The sequence below is a fragment of the Rhinichthys klamathensis genome, unplaced genomic scaffold, assembly GCF_029890125.1.
Source record: "Rhinichthys klamathensis goyatoka isolate OS25496 unplaced genomic scaffold, OSU_Roscu_1.1 h1tg001287l_1, whole genome shotgun sequence".
NCBI lineage: Eukaryota > Metazoa > Chordata > Actinopteri > Cypriniformes > Leuciscidae > Rhinichthys > Rhinichthys klamathensis.
In genome coordinates, this window is record NW_026607415.1 from 7,945 (window position 1) to 27,724 (window position 19,780).

At 43.6% G+C, this 19,780-nt stretch overlaps 1 protein-coding gene across 1 annotated transcript in view; it reads right to left on the reverse strand.

Moving 5' to 3' along the window:
- Nucleotides 1-278: 278 nt before the first annotated feature.
- LOC130079708 (homeobox protein Meis2-like) overlaps nucleotides 279-19,780 on the reverse strand; it is a gene marked incomplete at its 5' end in the record, with an annotated part of 34,975 nt that continues 15,473 nt past the window's right edge. Inside the window, 2 exons of the mRNA XM_056245068.1 lie at nucleotides 279-387; nucleotides 18,087-18,232. Coding sequence (XP_056101043.1) covers nucleotides 307-387; nucleotides 18,087-18,232 — 227 coding nt within the window. The remainder of the gene's footprint in view (nucleotides 388-18,086; nucleotides 18,233-19,780) is intronic.

Consider the following 19,780-nt stretch of genomic DNA (forward strand, 5'->3'; position numbering starts at 1 on the left):
AAAAGAAGCTGTCAGCTCAATTAATCTGAACATCGGCCGGAGAATGTAGCGAACGAAATTAAGCCAGCGATAAAAAAAGAGCCCGGCCGTATATTTTGATAAATAATTCCTGTATCATTTCTTTGGCTCTGTGATCATTTTATTTAATCCACCACCTCCAGTTATGAGCTAAGCTCTACAGAGACGCTGCCGGCCGGAGCAACGCATCTGTAATCCGGCAGGGATTCATTCATGCATCAAAGGCAAGGAAAGCGCGGCGATAAGGCTAAAGCTTCCCGATGGTCAGAGAGAGGAAAGGGCCTGGACTCACCAGTTGTTTACTTGTAAGATGGTGAGGCCTGTGTCCTGAGCAAGCTGCTTCTTCTGTTCTTCTGAAGGATACGGGTGCTGGAAGAGAACACAAGAGAGACCGGCTCCGGTCAGGATCATGGGGAACACCACAGACACACACACACACACACACACACAGAGCACTGCCACTCATCTGCACCAGCAACACATCAGTCGGACACCTGTGCTTCATGTGGGAACGCCTGAATCCCTGCAAACAGCAATGAAGCTGCACTTCATCATGCCCTGTGTGGCACGGTTCGGTTCATCGCGGTTTTAGGCTCGCGGTTCGGTATGTTCAGGGAGAAAAGCACTACTGTCAAATTAAAATATAGAACAACTACAAGCAACAGCACAAATAAATACAATAGAGCAAAGATATTAATAAAATAAACTGTGCTTTTCAGGTTTATCAGGTATAGGGCTAACATTAGTTTTCAGCTACAGAAATTGAATAAAGTAATCAAATGTAAAATAACATTGCGTATTTTACTATAAATTTAAAGATTAATCCTTATTAAAGTCACAAAAGCTATTCAATCCAGAGCTGTGAGTGATTTCCTTGTCTTTTGTTGTTTGATTAACATTAAAAACACAGACGGCAGGAATATTAGGTTACTGTCACTTTAAGACACGCCGCAGGAATACAGTACACTGCTAGTCAAGCCATTCATTTATACAGCGCTTTTTACAATACACATTTTTTCAAAGCAGCTTTACAGAGATAACAGGAAAAGAATGCCACAACATTTGTTTCCAGAAGAAAACAGCGTAAGTTCATTGATGTTTGTGAGACTGTACACACTCTCTGGACTGTATGCGTTCACACAGGCTGAGTCCGCTCGGATGCTCATCAACACACACATGCTGACGATCTGGTGTGAATTTGTCCATTTAAGCGCAAGACTCAAAAGAGAAGTCAATATTTGCACGCGCTTCGGATGAGTATTTCAATATAAATATTTTATATATAAATGACACATTTTTCTTAAATATATACGACATGCATGTGTGTGTGTATTTATACATTAAATATAATTATGCACAGTAGGCTACACACACATATATTATGTTTTATTTTGGATGTGATTAATCGCGATTAATCGTTGCACAGCACCAATTCGAATATGATTAAGAGTGAATGTGTGCATATGTTAAATTAAAAACATTATTTGCAAATAGCTGAAAATGATTATTTCAAACATATATATATATATTCTTTTCCTGTTTTTCCTGCTTTATTCACTCAAAAAAGATTTATGTATTTGAATTGGATATAAAATTTCTATTCATTTGGATTGTATTTTATAGGCCTACTGTATTTACATATATATATATATATATATATATATATATATATATATTTTAATGTTCACCATAAATATTTTGATTATTTGATTCCTTTAAATGAAAAATCCCCCAAGGTCACAGGTCACGGTTTGATCTGCAACACTGAGCTGGATTCTTGGCCAAGTTGCAGTGGTAAAGTGTGTATAAACACACAAACAGTGCAGCTGAATCTGTGTGGGAGCGATTAATGGACGCAGTACGCCACAGAAACACACAGATCCGCACGCGCGGCGGGATTAAACACGGCTCTCCTCGGCGGTTAGAGGACTTCAGCTTCAGTTCTCCTGAACGCTGAAGCAAGACGTTCCTGCAAAGGTCTCGAGTCGCCAGAAGTCACACTGCACACACAATCCCCGCGCGGGATGCAATGATACAATTTGTGTCACTGTTGATCTGCCAAATGTGACATGATAGAAATGGCAGGATTGAATTTGTGCCGTGTGTGTCTGGAGCATGACGAACAATAGTGATCCGCACTGACAGATGTGTTTAAGAGGCAGATTAACAACCAAACACACCACACACTCCGCTCTATTCAGACAGCGCCACACGTGCGCCCACACACACACACACATACTCTCACACACACACACTGATACACACACACACACACACACTCACACACATTCATACACACACACACTAGGTGTAGGTGGCATGTCTCGTGTGTGTAGCGACTCTTTCTCCTCTCTCTCACACACACGTTCTAGCGGTCTCAGGAATACGCCGGTGAAGTCTCGACCCTGAGCCTCACATCGAGGAACCAACGGCCAGTTTAATTAAAGAGCGCGAGGAGGGAACGTTTCAGGAATGTGTCCAATTAATTAGAAAACAATCGTAAGATTGAAAAAATAATGAAGGAAAAAGAGACGCATGAATCAGATTTCTACTTGTGCACACTGGAGCTTTTAATATGCTAAAATCATTAACAAAGAAATATGATAATGGGCACATAGAAATAAATTTTTTGATTGCTAAGTGCTGACATATGCTTGGCAAGACTGTGAAGCGCACATACATACGCGCATGTGTGTGTGTGTGTGTGTGTGTGTGATTCTCTCACAGACAGCAGCATATTTTGTGACTGGTTCTCTTTATTTTTTTTTTTATTGTATATATATATATATTTATTATATTATTATTGCAATCGGCTGATAATCCGCATAGATTGAACATAAAAAAAGCCTTTAATCAATGATAAACTATTTGTTTACATTTTTGTTTAATTCTGTAAGTAAGCGTTGATGAATGTCATGTGCTGTCATTAAACTGTACTCTGTGTATCCGTGTTTTCCAGCTCATTAAATCAAACCCATGTAAATACTGCAGCACTCAATGATTCAAACAAAGCAGAGACACGTTTCAGAAAGGGAAAAGACATTATATCTGCTCTTCCCTGACAGGAAAAAAACAGAAAACGCTTCAAAGCCAGCTTAAGATATCCTGACCGCAGACACACAATATACAACAGATCCAGTTTCCTTGAGCTCTGTTCCACAAATCACTGTAAATGCCGAGCCTGGGCCTGATAACCGTTACACACGCCATGGAAATGTGTCTGTGATTTCCCATGCGCATATTAGGATTTATAATCCACGCATGATGGCATCCACAATCTCTATTATCATGCACTGGTGTTATAACATGCATGGGAATATGCATTTGAAAAGAATTGTACCTCAATATTTTTTTTTCACAAGAACACAAATTTTGTCATTAGTGCTGGGCAACGATTAATCGAAATCCAACATACCGTAAAAGTTTGTGTTTACATAATATATGTGTGTGTGTACTGTGTAAAATTATTTTGCATTTATAAATACACATATTTAAGAAAAATGTGTTATTTATATATAAAAATAGTTTTCTTTAAATATAATATAAATTATGTATAAATATATATATACAGCATATGTGTGTGTATTTATATTTACAAAATCATTATACACAGTACACACACATATATTATGCAAACACAATTTTTTTTATGCGATTAATCACGATTAATCGAAGCAGAGTAGCGCATCCGAGTGACATCGCAGGTCGAGTCTAGCACTGTAAAATAAAGCATCAAATTACAAAACAAGTGAAACCCGAACAGAGCACTACCTTTATATGAATTATTAATTTCGTCCAGCGGTGTGCATGACACGCTAACAGCATGATGAAGAGTAAACTTAGCATGAGAGATCAGAGAAAGATTGAAAGTGTTCCTGTCACTTTAAACTCAATCAATAGAGTGAATTACTAAGAGCCGGAGCAATATCCTGAGAAACGGACTGACCACAGAATGAGGAGAGCTGCAGTCTATAAATTATTAGACAGAAAAATGAGCAGCTTATTTTATTGCAGATGCCAGCGCTAGCCGGCGATCGAATCAACTGTTAATTACGCTGCAGCCTGTTAATGGCACCGGCTTTTTGCTGCTTGCGCCATTCTGAACACACACACACACACACACGCGGTTCGGGAAGGAGTCCTCAGGGATGTGTCAGTGCATCATACAGTCCGCGGCAAGTGCATGTGGGCCGATTTAATTTCCCAGAGTGCATGTGTGTGCATGTGTGTTTGCACTCTATTGGCTAAATTACAGGGTGTGATGTGCTCTTCACCGCAACTCCATGTAACGTCGAGCCTGAACCCCCAGTGCCCCCAAACACACACCAACCCCCCTTCACACACACACACACACACACACACACACACACACACACACACTCCCCAGCGGAGCGGCTGACCGTGAGCTTGATGAATGACTTCATCAGTACGAGGCCAGACTGCAATGAATTAAAGCGTCCTGCAGCCTAATGAAAACCAGCACATCCCCCGAATGAGCTACTGAATCACTGCAGCACAATTCAAATACTATACGTTCTAGATAGCATGCCAGATAAGAATTAGACAAACAGTCGGCCGAATGATGCAGTGTATTTTTGATTGCATGCTTTTTAGGCTATTTAACCCACAATCCATCGTGCAATCGATGGGTTCACTTTTGGCTTTGAGTTTGCATGCAAGAATCACAGCAGTTTTTAATTGCACAAACCAAAATGTCAAGCTTTAGGTAATGCATTTAGCTAGATGCTAACATGCTAACACAAACAATATGTGACAACGGTGATAGTATGATCCCAGCAAGCAATTTTGCATTTAAAAGACGTCTAATAGAGTCCAAACTCACCCCTGATGTCTAACCTAAAACAAGCAAAGTTTGGGCTGTCGGTGAACATTTAATAGACGTCTAAACCATCGCCCAAGAATAGATGCACAGGCTACGCATAGAATATGTCAATGAAATGAAACCAAACACCTTGTAATCACTGTTGACTTTGCTTACATGATGGAATATCATACATCTCGCAAGTTATTTTGGCAAAACGACATGTAACCAAATCCAAGGTTATTTTGGCTGTAAGTGTGTTCCTCACAGCCGGACTATATCGGGTCTATAGTTCACCGAGACGGAGAAATGACGGCTGCGTGCTTTATTTGTCTGTTTTGGAGGTTTGTGGAACGGAAATGAAGGGCACGTTCTCAAAACTCTATTGTCTCTTACCAACAATTTCAATTATTCTCAAACTACTCCATCATCGCTGAAGGATTTGAGTTTCCCCGTGACGCACAGCTCAAATTGACTGTGATCGTTTCTGTGTGTTTAATCAAACTGAGCGAAGCAAGATAACACAGACTCCCAATAAAATCAATCAAAGCCCAGAATGACATTTTAATATCTGCTACACAGAAATCTGCAGAAAGATTGGCACATTTTAAATTTAGAGAGGCTGTTAATAATGCATTTACATATGTGTGTTTCTGCAAGCATGATATTCCAGCCAAATGAAGGCTGCAGGTTTATTTTGATAAGACTGATTTGAATATAATATATATATCCCATTTTACAACGCAAATTCATGAATAATTGCAATGTGGTGTGTTTGTTGTAGGTATTTGTCATAAGAATGAACACTGCATTTACTGTGAGAAAGGCAGATTGGTTTAGAAAGTTAACTTTGATTATAACATGACTCATGGTGTGTGTCAGCGGCGCTGTGATTGATGTCTGCTCAACAGAACCGAAGCTAAAAGAGTGTTTTGTTTAAAAGATGGACAAAAGGAGCTTGCTTCTGTGTATTCTAGTAGTTTGTGTGTGTCTAAGGTTAAATGTGTGTGCTTAGGTAGCGTTTTGTGTGCGTTTGATTTTCTTCAGCACTACGCTGCATCCAGACAACAAGGAGGAAGCCGGCAAGAATGCAACTTGACTCACATGCTCACACAAAAGGGAACACGTCCTCAGTTTTATGAAATGCACCATCTCAAATACACCCCCCGATGCTCAAGCGATGTGTGCATACCGGCAGTCATTGTGTTCGTCGGCATGCGCACGTATGAACAAACCAGTATTCGTGCAGCTCTGGGATCAGGCTCAGTCGTGACTGCCATGCTGGGTTTTTTCAGAGGTAAAACAGTTTCAATTTATGCGGCTTCAAAGGGGCACCTGGAGCCCAGCGCGCCATGAAAAGCTATTGAGGAGAGCAGCTCGACTCCCTCTCTTCATATGTCTCACTCAGTCTTTCTCTTTCTGTGCCCCCACAACAATTGCTGGCTGGGCTGGGCTTGGAGCCGCTGGACTACCGCCAGCCCCCCCGTTTGCTCTACACCAATAATTTATGTTCACTGAAGATGGTGCAAGGTTCTAGAGCGACTCTCGCTATCAATTTGCCTGCCAAGCAAACTGTTGCCCCGCAAAAACATGGATTGGCAAGGCCAGGCGGAGGGGGATGCTGGGAGGGGTGTGAGGAGGAGGTGGGCACCCCCGTGAGGTTGGCCTGGAACGCAGTTGCTGAGGGTAAACAAGCATTAGCGCTAAAAATCAATCACTCCCATTCTCAAGGCCGTCAGAGACAACCGCACAGGGGAACAAACACACACCCACTGCAGTGAGAGATGCAGACACAGCCCAATACACACATACTCCCGGAGCAAAACACACAGTGAGTGATACAAACAATTAGAGAAAAGTTTTGCTCTTTAACGGCTGTTGAACTGCTCAAGAAACTGACATGTGCTCTCTCGGTTATGATGCTTGCATTCTGCCCATGAGAAACACAGAAACACATGGGTGTCTTTAGATGTAGTCTAACTGTAGCACAAATGGGTATGCAATGAAGTTCACTACTTAGTGTTTGTTGAAATCACTAACACTGACTAGGAGTAGCAGTAATAGTGATGCTTGACTCGGCAAATCCCACTAATAAGGGCAGTGGGGGTTTGCGTAGACCTTGTGACTTGGACACAAAAAACCCTCTTCTATGTGTGTGTGTCTGGATGTGGCCCACAGCCATAGTGATGAGGCTAGTTAATCATCAGATCAGGTTCATGGCTTCTCTTACAGACGCGGCCAGTCGGCTCTTTCAAGGGGAGGAACCTGATCTCCATGTCCTTGCGTAGGGAAAGGGGAACAGAAGATAGACTGAATCTCCTCTCATCCTCTTAACCCTCTGGCTTTAGGGTGTACATTTGACCAAATTAAATTCTCACCACAACAACCCTAGAATTTCTCTTTCCACCTGATCAGTCAAACACTTCTGGGGCAGGAGTTTAACTTAATTTTTGCAGCAGGTTCTGTCATCAACTGGCTATTTTTGACTGCATGCAGGAGATTGAGGCGTATTCCCTGTGATGTCTTAACAGCGGTTTTCAAACAGATTAATTTCAGGCTGGAAAAAGTGGAAGGGAAAGTGAATGGGAGTTGAAAGCAGTACAGTCTTGTCAGTTGACACTACTGCTGTCATGTGACCACTCATGCTCAGAGGCAAATTGGCAAATCAAGTAGATAAACATGACCCGAGTCCACACTGTCAAATGCAAGCCTGTGAAATGAGGCAAACAACCTGCTGGCCTCAGAAAAAAATTCACAAAAAAATTAAATAAAATAAAAGATAGAGGCATCTATCTTGCCTATCTATACTACTCATCCAACATATCAAGGAAGCACAGAGCAAGAATTCTCTCTTGTCGCTGCCTTCACCAGTCTGTAATGACTTGATTAGTCTAGATGGCACCCGTGAGCAACGTAGCCGAGACCTTACGGGTCACGTTCATTAGGCCACTGGGCTTACTGCTGTCTTGCCCCCACCATCCCACAGGGCAAAACTTACTTACGCTATTCTTTAATATGTTTTGCCTGCGTGAGAGAGAGAAAAGGACGTTTATTGCTCGTGGGGTAAATGGACTGGGCTGGAGAACAGAAATGTTGGCCAAAAGGCCACTGGGCAACCAAAGAACAACAGGGTCGTTCTGCTTGCGGGCAACAAAGTAGTTCACCAACCCCTCAATATTCCAGCCAACCCCTTTTATGCAAGCAGGTCTTGGCAGCACACATTATTGTAAGACTCCTTTTGTACTGGCATTTGAGACCGAAGGACAAGGCAATAGAACAGGCTAATCTAAGATATACACAGCACATTTCATTTAGCATAGTAAGCTTTCTTAATGAGGGGAAGGGTTATTTACAAATGCTGTCTCTGTGGCTTGGTTTGGGGGCCACAATTAATGGCATGATAGCATTTTTTACCAGTAGTCACAAACGAATAATCCTATGCAGAGCTCTAAACCTATAATGTTATGTTTCATCTGTTACACTATCAAATTCAAGTTGTCAAATCAAAACTCACAGTAGAGGAAACCTCTATGTTTAGCCATTAGCTGGGAATGTGGAGCAACCAAGCAGCCGGCAAACAGCTGCAGGGGCAATTTCCTGTAGGTTAATGATGCTAAAAGTGTAGAAGTCAAGCATGGCGCCCATTTAGCTGGCTCTCCAAAAGGACTAAACAATGTATCAGCATAAAGAGGCCGCCATGAAGATTTTCAGTAAACTCAGCCTAGCTAAAATGATCAAGTCAACCGAAGCAGGACAGAAAACCCCGACTTAGCCAAAGATCTCTCGCAGTCGTGATCACAGAAACCTTGCGAGACAACTGACGGAGCCAAAACAACCTCAATTCATACCTGTAAATATTCTCCCTTACACAGGGCGTCAGTACTACAAACTCAGGCAGTGGATTTCCATGAGCCCTGGGGACTCTCCACTCTTGATGCTCAAGACTTAGGGATGTATGAAGAGATTTAATGGCTCTAAAAGCAGTAGAGCTGAGGAACGGAGCAAAGGGCCCCTTTTCAGTGCATTCCAGCCGCCTGTGCTCTCCCCATAGTGCTCCTCTGCACAATCCTGCCCCGAGGTCTGCTGACCTCTGACCTGACTGACCGGCTTGGCTGTAGGCTTCTCGTTTGTTACTGACTTTATCCACTGACAAAGCAAGCAGGAAACTGGCAGCTACCCAACAATCCCATGAGAGGATGACCAACAGCTTGCTCAGCTTACCGTTTATTACTGGATGGGGGTCAACAGACAGGACAAAATAAGAAATGTAGCTGGCTTTATTCTTTTTATTTAGCTAAAGGTTTCCTAACACATGAAACTGCACATGTTGAAAGGAAGTTTGAAACCTAAAAGGTTTGTGAGAATTGCAACCTTGAATCTATCAGAGCAGATTAACAACTTGTGCAATAACTGCAGGGTTGTTCAAACCCCAAAAGGAGCGATTCATGACAGGATTAAGTTTCTCTATCACTGTGCCTTTGAGCAAGGAACTTGACCCCACATTGGTATGGGTGGACGGTCCTTGTAGTAAATGTACTGTAGGTCACATTGGATAAGAAAGCGTCCACTAAACTGGCAAATGAAAAAAAGTACATATTAGTTCTGTCTCTGTCTTTCTTCTTTCTGCACTTTGCATGGTGCACACTGAGGCATCAAAGGGAGCTACAGTAATCCAAACACCGTCGTTACTCTGAAAGTTTACGCGCTGCCCTAGAGGGAGAGATAAAAAGGGATTGTCAGGATCCACTTACAGCTTTTTGGGCTGATCCAGGCCACAAGGAAGAACTGTGAGCTCAAACACAGCAGAGTGCTGCTGGTGCACTGGACTCCAGCAGGACGGAAGAGCAAAGGGAGGTCATTAACCTCTGTGACTAAAATGCACTCAGATGGCTCCCTGCTCTGGAGGCTGATGACAAGCGTCTGTGTTCTTTTCAACAACTTGTTGAGCTGTCTCCACCCCCACCACCTGCCCCCACCTCTGAAACCAACACCAGCCATCCCCATCTCAGGAATGTAACCCAAGCCCCGCTCCTCTCCAATCACTTTGCAGAGAAGACAGCTGTTGTTGTGTTCTTTCCATTGTGTGTTTGTGTGTACTCTTCCTTTTTTCCCTTCCTCAATTCCTCGCCCCACCGCTGCACAATAATTCATGATCCAGTGCAGAGTCGAGCGCAGTACAGTCAACTTTGACTGACGGGAATCGAGCGGCATGCCTCTGTAATGGTAAAAGTGCTTCAGTAATGGCTATGACATTGAGGGTTGGGCTCTGTAGAGGAAGATCTAGTGCAGAAGTCATTACCACATACTAAAACCAAATGAAGCCAAGAGCGTTCAAAATAAAGCTCTGCAGGGCAGGAAAAACTGTTTCCCATCAGGTTTTCAATGTGGTTCCTCACCTTTAACTCCAGCGTTTAGACTCTTGGGAAGGTCTGGGCCATAAGGCTGTCTGCTGATTCACGTAATGTCTCAGGAAGTTATTTCCCTTATAGAGGCCACCCCCACCCTTTCAGCAGGGCCGTGACAGAGGAGAACAGAATGGAGATGCACGAAATAGAAGGCATACGATGGACAGCCGCCAAGAGTCACTTGTTCGGGGACCTATAATATACTATTGAACTGGCTTTTTAGATCGTTCTAATCCTGGGTGCTTTTGATGTTCTTCCACATTTTCATTACTATCACTGGTTACCAAATCCATTGCAGTAATTGCGGCCTCGTCGTAAGGTTGGGGAAGCTACACAGCAAAATTGCTAACATCTGCAGAGTCTCCTCCATGTGTCAGGGGCTCGTCTTTGCTTAAGCACATTTTTCTAGTCGCCACAGCTTGTTTCAAAAGCATACTCCACATTTGTTTACTTAATTCTGCTCAAAACGTGCCTTAAAGAGATTCCTCACTGTTAGAGTCCAGATAACGTAAAATGATGCGTGAAGTCTTGCCTTCCTTTCCTCCGTAGGCTTCATTACTTTTTAATATGTGTGCAGGAAGAGGGAAAAATGGCGTTTAGATAATCAATGGTACAGAGGCAGTAGCCCATTAATCTCTCCATGGATTCCGTTCTAATATGCACACTTGCTTGGGTAAACATGGGCTCTGCTGTGGTGCACGTGTCTGCCTGGATGGGCCACTTAATGAAACAGCCAGTCTTCGCTGCCTTTTGAGGAGATTTTGCTGAATGAAAAATGAACTGTCTGCTGTTTACCACGCCAAAGAGCGTCAACGTTTTATTGTATTCAGGTGGGAGTTGTACGTTCCCCCATGCGAACGAGACAAACAATGAAAGCAGCGGGCAGGAAATGGTGTGAGCACTAGAGCAAATCCCTATGGAGATTTTATCAAAGATCCCCAATGCAAACAGCAGCACAACTGACCGGGGGGAGGCACACGAAAGCCGTAAAAAAAAGAAAGGTGACCTGCAGCACTGAACCAGGACAGAGGAAGAAGATAAACATGGCACAGAGAGAGAAAGAGAGCCTCTTGTGTGGAGGTGTAGATGTAGAGGAGGATGTATACAATGACCGCCGGTTGGGGCGGCTCTGAAACCAGAGCTAACCGCTGGGCTCACGAGCCTTCTTCTTGATGAGCAAAGAGCCACCTGTGGACAGAATTGGCTGCTCTGACTGTCTCCTAAGGTAACTGAGATACACCTGTGGGGACGCGCTCACTCCTGCGCCTGCATCACGTGCGTGTGACGTCAGATGGGAGGAAAAGAGAGGAGGAGAGAGAAACAGAGCAGAGTAATCTGGAGGAGAGGGTGGGCGGCCTGGCAGCCATAAACATGAGGACGAACAACAGTGAATGTACAACATAAGCCAGGGTAAAGTTTGATATGCTTTACATGTCGGAGGGTAGCTGGTGGGTGAAGAAAGACAAAAAGCCGTGGCTAAGAGGATTGCGAGGCAGGGATAGTGCACGCTGGAGCCCTGAGGTGGCAGAGATTTGTGCCTGTATGGAAATGTATGATTCACCCCCCCCAGCAGCGGCTCCGCTGCCGTGAACACGCTATACTTCATTTGCTGGCGATTATGCAGGTTGCTGGCCCTCTAAGCCCCTTTGAACTTGTAATTGCCGCCGGTTTTAAATAATGAACATTAAGGGAGATTCAGAAGAGTGTGTGTAATTACAGGTTTTCCCTCCTTTTATTCTGCTCCCTGGTTGAAGGGGGAGAGGAGGAGGAGAAAGAAGGAGGAGGTTATGCTTGCTGAAATCCGTTGTGTCTTGCCAATTCTCTTTATCTAAATCGCTGTAGATTTGAGCAGGGTTTGTCGTGCCCCGGGGACATTACAACTGCTGCTATCTGATCAATATTCACATGCATTCACATCTGGAGCCAAAACGCTCCAGTTTGATTAGGATATGTGTCTTTAGTAGATTTTCTTTTATTTATATCTGCCTTTTTTCTTTGGCTTTTTGTGAGTATTTTTGATACTGCTCACAGGTTTTAGTCATCATGAAAACCTCCCTTATGAGCCTGAACAGTGAGCATCAGATACTGGCACCACAGTGTGGCGGCGCAGTCGGCGGAAGGCTTCAGTTTGCCAGCATCTTGGGAGGCTGAACAGAAACCACAGCAAATTGGTCCGTTTTGTTTGTTGCCTTTGATGCACCATTCAAGATATGAAATGATATTGTGCAGTCACAGCGCTCGGTCGTCATTATGGAATAGCAGAAAGGAGGTGCAGACAGAGCTCAGAGGGAGGCTTGTGAGGAGAAGTGCTGGAAAAACAAAACAGAATAAAAACAGCAGCAGAGAAAGGGCGGGAAGATCACAGAGCAGAAATAGAGCTGTGGGATTCAGAGGAGCGCCAGTCCCCTGACAAACTAAACAGAGAAACACAGTCTGGTTTTGATTTTTGCTCCAAACACACGCACACACACACGGCCATCCTCTCTTAGTTTTCAGCTTCTATGTCTGAGTTGTTTCTTCGACCACACCCCTAGTTCCTCCCTCTTTTCAGCCTGAGACTCACTGTAAGCAAGTATACGAGTGCACACATTGATTTCACAGTTTATTAGTTATAGCTTTACCACAGGGGTTGCTATAAAAGGCATTAGAGTTCCCTATGCCTTCTAATCACATCTATGACCAGTTTCATCTTTTGGGTCAACAGTATAAATTGTGAAACTTCCTCACGTTTTATGTCAGCTACTAACTAATAACCAATCGGGATCACATTCTTGCAATCTTCTGGGCAGGCACTGGCACCTTCGCTCGTGAATATGTTTCCGTTTCTGACCTTACTGAATGTAATACTGAAGTCAGTCTATCACAAAGTCCATTAGGGGGGAAAACACAAAACCAACAAGTGCTGGAAGTTTGAGGATTTGCCGTTCCCTGTGCCGTTAGCCAGCCTGGTGTTCTGGGCAGACACTGTGTGGAGGTCAGTTGGATCTAAAGTTACTAAACTAGAGATCTTGTTCTCCTCACTGTTTATGTGTATCTTCAGGTCAGAGCAAAAGCATTCCCCTCCACACACACACACACACACACATGCATGGAACAGCGTGTTCCAGCCTGTCCAAGCTGTCTTTATTAATACCGACTCAGTCTGGGTATGTTGGAGCATTCCAAGTGTCTGCAAGGTCATCCCTCAACCGACAAAGATTTCAGAGACTCATCCATCTCCAAAAAGCATAAATCCATGATAAAACATGCGATAAGTTCAGTCTTACACAACATACAGCATGACGCTCAAAGACAAGATCAAGAAAGAGGAACACACTAACAACTGCCTTCAGGTTACACATGTTAATGCACGGAGACTTATTAAAGAATAATGCAGCTGCAACAGTTTAAACAAGGATGCGGTGATCTGAAAACAAAATGTGTATTTAAGATGTGAAGCTAATATTGATGCCAAATGCTAGTTGACGCAAACTTCTCAGGCACAATATTGTCCAAGATCTGTCAAACACTGAAAACACACACACACACACACACAGATGAAGGTTGATGTGGGTTAAACATAATTCCATAACCTGCAAGAATGAAAGAGTCACTGGATATGGACATCTGGTCAGCTGACTGCAGTTTGCAGTGACAAACTTGATTTCCTAGATTTACAACAGGTCTGAATCAACAGAGCAAATGGGCAGACAGCAGAGAGAGAGTGTCCCCACCGTGGGGTCACTGTCCAAAACACTGCTTTACCAAAACTGTTTTCATTCTCAGCATTGCCACAAGGGGTGCAAAAGCACACATCAGTGTAAGTATGTTTCTGGTCTTCAGGCTTCACACACTCACACACACACACACACACACACACACACACACACACACACACACACACACACACACACACACACACACACACACACACACACACACACACACACAGAGAGAACTGAACTGTTATATAGGCTGCACTGGTGATGGATGGCAAACACGCCCATGATAGATTAGTGTTGGCCCTTTGCAACCCCCCGGAGCGTCACTAAACAACCTCGCTGGGCCTTAAATGAAACTGCTGCTTTAAGAATGCCCTGCATCACAGCAAACAGTGAGGGAGGAAACCTTTCCTGAGAAAACTCTTACGGCAGGGGTGAAGAGAACCTACCGACCACATTTCATGTGTGTGTGTGTGTGTGTGTGTGAGAGAGAGAGAGTGTGAGAAAGAGAGAGAGAGAGAGAGAGAGAGAGAGAGAGAGAGAGAGAGAGAGAGAGAGAGAGAGAGAGAGAGAGAGAGAGAGAGAGAGAGAGAGAGAGGGGGGGGGGGGGGGTTGTCTGAAGTTTTTTTTTTCTAAGTGTACATTTTGTGTTTATTTGTGGTTGTCCATTGTTTAAAACAATTGTCAGATGTGCTGCAGTGGAAGTGAACAGTGATGTGAATCAGACATGCAAACAGTCAGAACTGATCAGCCCGAATGTTTAATACGAGCCAAGCCTCGGGAACGAGTGTGTTTGCTTGCCTGTGTGACTCCTGATCCCTGGCTGATCCTGTTTATTTGTTTACACAGTCATTTGATGAGGTTTGTAACTTGTGAATCAAAAGCAAACGACGAGAAATGATCAGCTGCCAGTGTCAACATGAAATCAAAATCAACCATCTTTACTAAATGCACTTACATTTAATAAGTGCATGTTATTCTGAAGAAAACTTTACATACTTTTTTCTGCAACATATACTAACTTTCTCCGCCATTGAATTGACTTTTTTTAGTTGATGTGTAAAGCCTGTTTCCTTTACAATAAGGTGAGTCATTCACATGAACTAAGAATGAACAATACTTCCACAGCATTTATTAATCTTAGTTAATATTAATTTCATCATCTACTAATGCGTTATTAAAATCAAAGGTTGTATTCGTTAACATTAGTGAATGCACTGTGAACTAACATGAACACACAATGAACAGCTGAATTTTTATTAACTAACATTAACAAAGATTAATCAATACTGTATTGCTCATGGTTAGTTAATACATTATCTAACGTTAACTAATGAACCTTATTGTAAAGTGTTACCAAAATAAACTAAGCCAATAACATCACAACTAACTTTTCACGACCCAATCAAAATTATTGTCCAATAAATATTCACTTTTCGCCAAATCCTCATGCCATTGGTTGAGCCTCATGTCCAAACGAGCCTATTTATTTTCACTGCTTTCTGTGGGCTTACCGAAGTGAAAGGACAGCGCAGGCCCGGAGTGATATCTTTGTGTCCGAGTGCTTCCTGTTTTCATTGCCGGCTGACCCTCCTCTTAGCGGGAGACACACTGAGGGCGCCAACGCACTAATTGAGAGGATTCAAAGTTTGTCTCCATTAAACTGTTGGGTGACCCTGGCGCGATCACTACTGCCCTACTGTGAGCCTAGTGGAACGCTCTTCTCTCTCCTTCATTAAATATGAAGTCTAATAGAGCAATACGCCCCACAGAGGAGTTTATCTTTCCGATAACATGAGCTCTGTGCCGTATGGGAAAGCTTACAGCAGCCATCTGGGATTTCCTACCCGCTAATGGCACTGGAAGAGATCCAGCGAGCTCCAGGAGCAAGAGCACATCTCTCGGGCTTCAGCGGCAGTGCGTTCTGACCCAAACGCTCCACTTCAGTCACTGCATGCATCTCTCGTGGGTTGATCCTCTGGGATTTGGCTGTTGGCCACAGATGACCCGCTGGCTCAGAGAGGCTTCCCCCATGTAAGGGTGGGCTACCAGCGTCAGAGAGGGAGGCCATCGATTTTAGCCCACAATTGTAACTGTTAGCTGGCGCCTTGTTTTGTGGGCTCGGGGGATGGAGACGGGGGGAGGGAAGGGGTTACGTCCTTTTGAGCCCCTCAGAATGACTGACAATGGCTCAATGTTGAGAACATATGTAAAGGGACCCCCACCGCTCGTGGAGGAGCAGCTCCGCTTTGGCCCCGCGGTTGAGAAATACAACCTCGCTGCTTTTCTTTTGCACCCTTGAATGAATGGTTGAATGGAGAGCTGCCGCTACGGGCCATTCAGGGCCAGCGTCCCCATGAATTCACCCGCACACAAATGCATCCTGAACTGGAAAATACATTTGCTTAACAAATTAAAATAAAAGGCCTGATGTGTTAGTGTGTGGCACGGCCGTGCGGTGTAAAGGACAGCGGTTGGTACTTTGGGATAATTCAATTAAGCCTTTTTGGCCCGAAAAAAAAAAAAATAGAAAGGATGAATTATTACTCGCACACATAAAAGACTCTGAAATGAGAGAAACATCTAAAAGGACGATGGAAACTCCTGTATTTCCATTAGTGGAAACTTCTCCTTAGGTTTTCAGGGCGTTTTAAAACAATTCTAAAGGAAACGGGAGTGCGTCTCTTGTGAATGGGATCTCTGAGCTGCCAGTAAAGACGCCTAATGATCTCTGAAAACAGTGTGAAATTCCTGCGTGATATGGAGCCGAGTGAAAGAAGCGAGAGGCGTCTGTGGGTGAAAGCGGCGAGGTAGGTGGCTCTCTCTTCACTGCTTCACACACAAGCGGGTCTGAGAGTGCGAAAGGGACGACAAATGAAAAGAGCGCAAGAATAATGCAGAGAAAAGTGAAGTGTCTTTGTCCATCAGATTGTTGTTCTGATGATTACGAGAGTTATAAGCGCATGGCAGAGTTCAGCGCCTCTGATTATCCCTCTAATGTTTCTAATGGCTTTAGCCCTTTTAATTAGCCGTCATTATTCTGGCTTGGGTTAGATCAGCGGGTCCGAAGCCAGACTCCCTCACACACACAGTCCTACACACACACATGGCCGTTCTCAGTTCACATGCCCATCCCTCAGAAACCCGACCCGTCCCGTCCCGATCGATATATCCTGAGCCGCGGATGATGTCGTGACATCAGAGAGGCCGAGGGAACACGACCCCGCATGCCACCTCTCTAAACACACACACACACACACAGCGCTCTCTCCTCGTGCCACAACAACTAGACCTACACAGTCACTGAACCCTAAAAGCGTTCGTCAGGAGGAACTGATTAAAACTACAGTGGTCAGCACTACACTTATACACTATACATGAGGAGATTCTGATACTGAACTTAAAGTCCCCCTGTGGTGTAAATCCAGCTTTTAAAGTTGTTTATGTGTGTATGTGGTGTTTTTAATACGCTTTAAGACACACCATGTGTAAGTTCATAAGTCGACAGCATTGCTGAGTATTTTCTGCTTAAAACTGCAGTGAACCAAAGACAGTCTCAAAAACACGGTTTGAAATCGCTGGTGTTTCTGACGTCACAAACGACCTTGTAACCAATCAGATCAACGTGTGATCATCAACCAGTGGATCTCTGAGCTGAGGGAGTGAGTGGAGGCGGGGCTCATCTGCATATTCATAGAACCGCTGATACTAAATGAGGCGAGGGTGTCGAGTTACAGTCAAGATATTTTAAGGCATGAAGACTTTTTCTTCAAGGAAAAAACCCTTTAATATGTCATTTTGGTGATCAAAGATTTTATCTTCCTGGATAAAATGATTGACTACAGGGGACTTTAACATCAAATGCCATTACACTCACAAAATGGCTAAATAATTTGTTTAGTTCTGCTCTTCACATGAAAACTGCTCCAAATGGAGTCAAATCAGGATCAACCGTTGCATGTCGCCAAGTAACACAACGCAAGCGTTTCAGCAGCGGCCGGATCTAACTGTTGTATGAATGTTGATAGCTGTGCATTGATTCTGATTTGTAAGAGTTTTAATTAAGAGTACAAGTGTGCGATCTCAGCACTGTTTCCCCAATCATAGATACAGAAAGCTCATGGAAAGACTGAGACTTACTGTGAGATGCTGGAAGAGCCATGCCCGCATGATGTTGGTGGCGACCTTAGGGAAGATGCCTCGTTTTTTCTGTCGCTTTTTGTCCTTGTCTGGATCGTCATCGTCGCCCGTGCCGGGTGAGGCCACGCTGTTGTCTAAACCATCTCCTGGACGGAAGGGAGAGCTTTTTAGAAAACTGGGACACAATCTTTCACACAGTGACATTATACAAACGTACACAAACCCTAAAATACAGAGACGCCCTCACGTCAAAGCAAGAAGAACAGCAACATCAAAAAAAATGTATGCAAAAGCTACAACGCGATATACACACGTGCACAATCCCGCGGCCCCTCCCCTTCCTGCTCCTCATTTGCATATCCCGAGCCCGTCTGACACGCCTTCGCTGATGCCCATGTGTGAGGGCAGGTCGGGTCTCTGCATAACCTACTTTCTTTCTCCTCAGCCATTAATTGTGCATTAGCAAAAATGATTTACTTTAAAAAGTCAGTTATTTTTTCTTGGCCTTGGGCGAAAATGCCTTGAAAGCCTTCCTTCAGGGCATCTAAATTATGTATCTGAAAAACTCCTGCACTACGCCGCGATATTCTACAAATTTACACTTGCACGTCGCTCTGTTTTTGGGGAGACATCAATCACACGCACCTATATAAGCAATAATCACGCATTAATATTTCAGATAATCACTTTAAAAAGGAGCAAAGAGAACAGATCCGATGGGTGGCGTAATGAAATGCAAAATACATGAAGAAAACAAGGACAGTTGAAAGCCTTTCCCTCTCTGTTTTAATCTATTACTTTATTCTCTGTAGTGCTGTTTCTCTGGCCGATGCAGAAGTGACCTCACAGGTGTAGGGGTTCGCAACACACACGTGTTCAGAGAAGCAATGACAAACACAGTTTATTCATCTGCTCTAATGACATCTGGAGGAGGAGTGTAAGCTTGCCTAGTTGTGGTGTGTTATGAGTGGACCACAGCGAGCAGTCCAGGCCAAGAGGTGGCCAGATTAATTTTATTGACGTTTCCATTTTCACTGCAACACGATAGCCTAGCGCTCGCTGGCCAGAGCGACCCGCGTGTATTTACAGACCCACGACTCGCTTCATTACCCTACGGCCCCTGAAACCAGACACACACACACACACTCGCTGATAACCAAATCTATATGTACACAAATTAAACGTCTGGAGATCAGTGTGTTTTCAACAGATCTAGATCACAGTAAATCAAATACATAATGCAATTTAATGACAGAGAATGAAATGTACACAAAATTGCTAAAAGGCTCATTTTACACAACATTTACTTTATCCTCTGAGAGGGGATAACGGGTTGTGTTGGCTTCTGTTTTTAGCTGATACCAATAATCTACACACAAATCAGCCCAAAAAACGATAACTCTATCCCTAGTGAAAATATGCACACACATGACAGTGAGTCAAAGAAGTGGAAATAATCAAATAAATGATTCGACGGGATTAGTGCAGTGAAACAGAGACTGACACAGAGAAAAGAAAAGAAAAGATAAGAAAAAAAAGAAAGGAAAAGAAAAGAAAGAAAACAAAAGAAAAGAAAAGAAAAGAAAGGGTAAACTTGCTCATTACACGTGAAGCTGCTAATCTACATGGCCCGCCGCGCACTGGTTAGCGCTGCAGCGCCGCAGGGCGAATCGTCCCAAACGCTAATGGCCTCT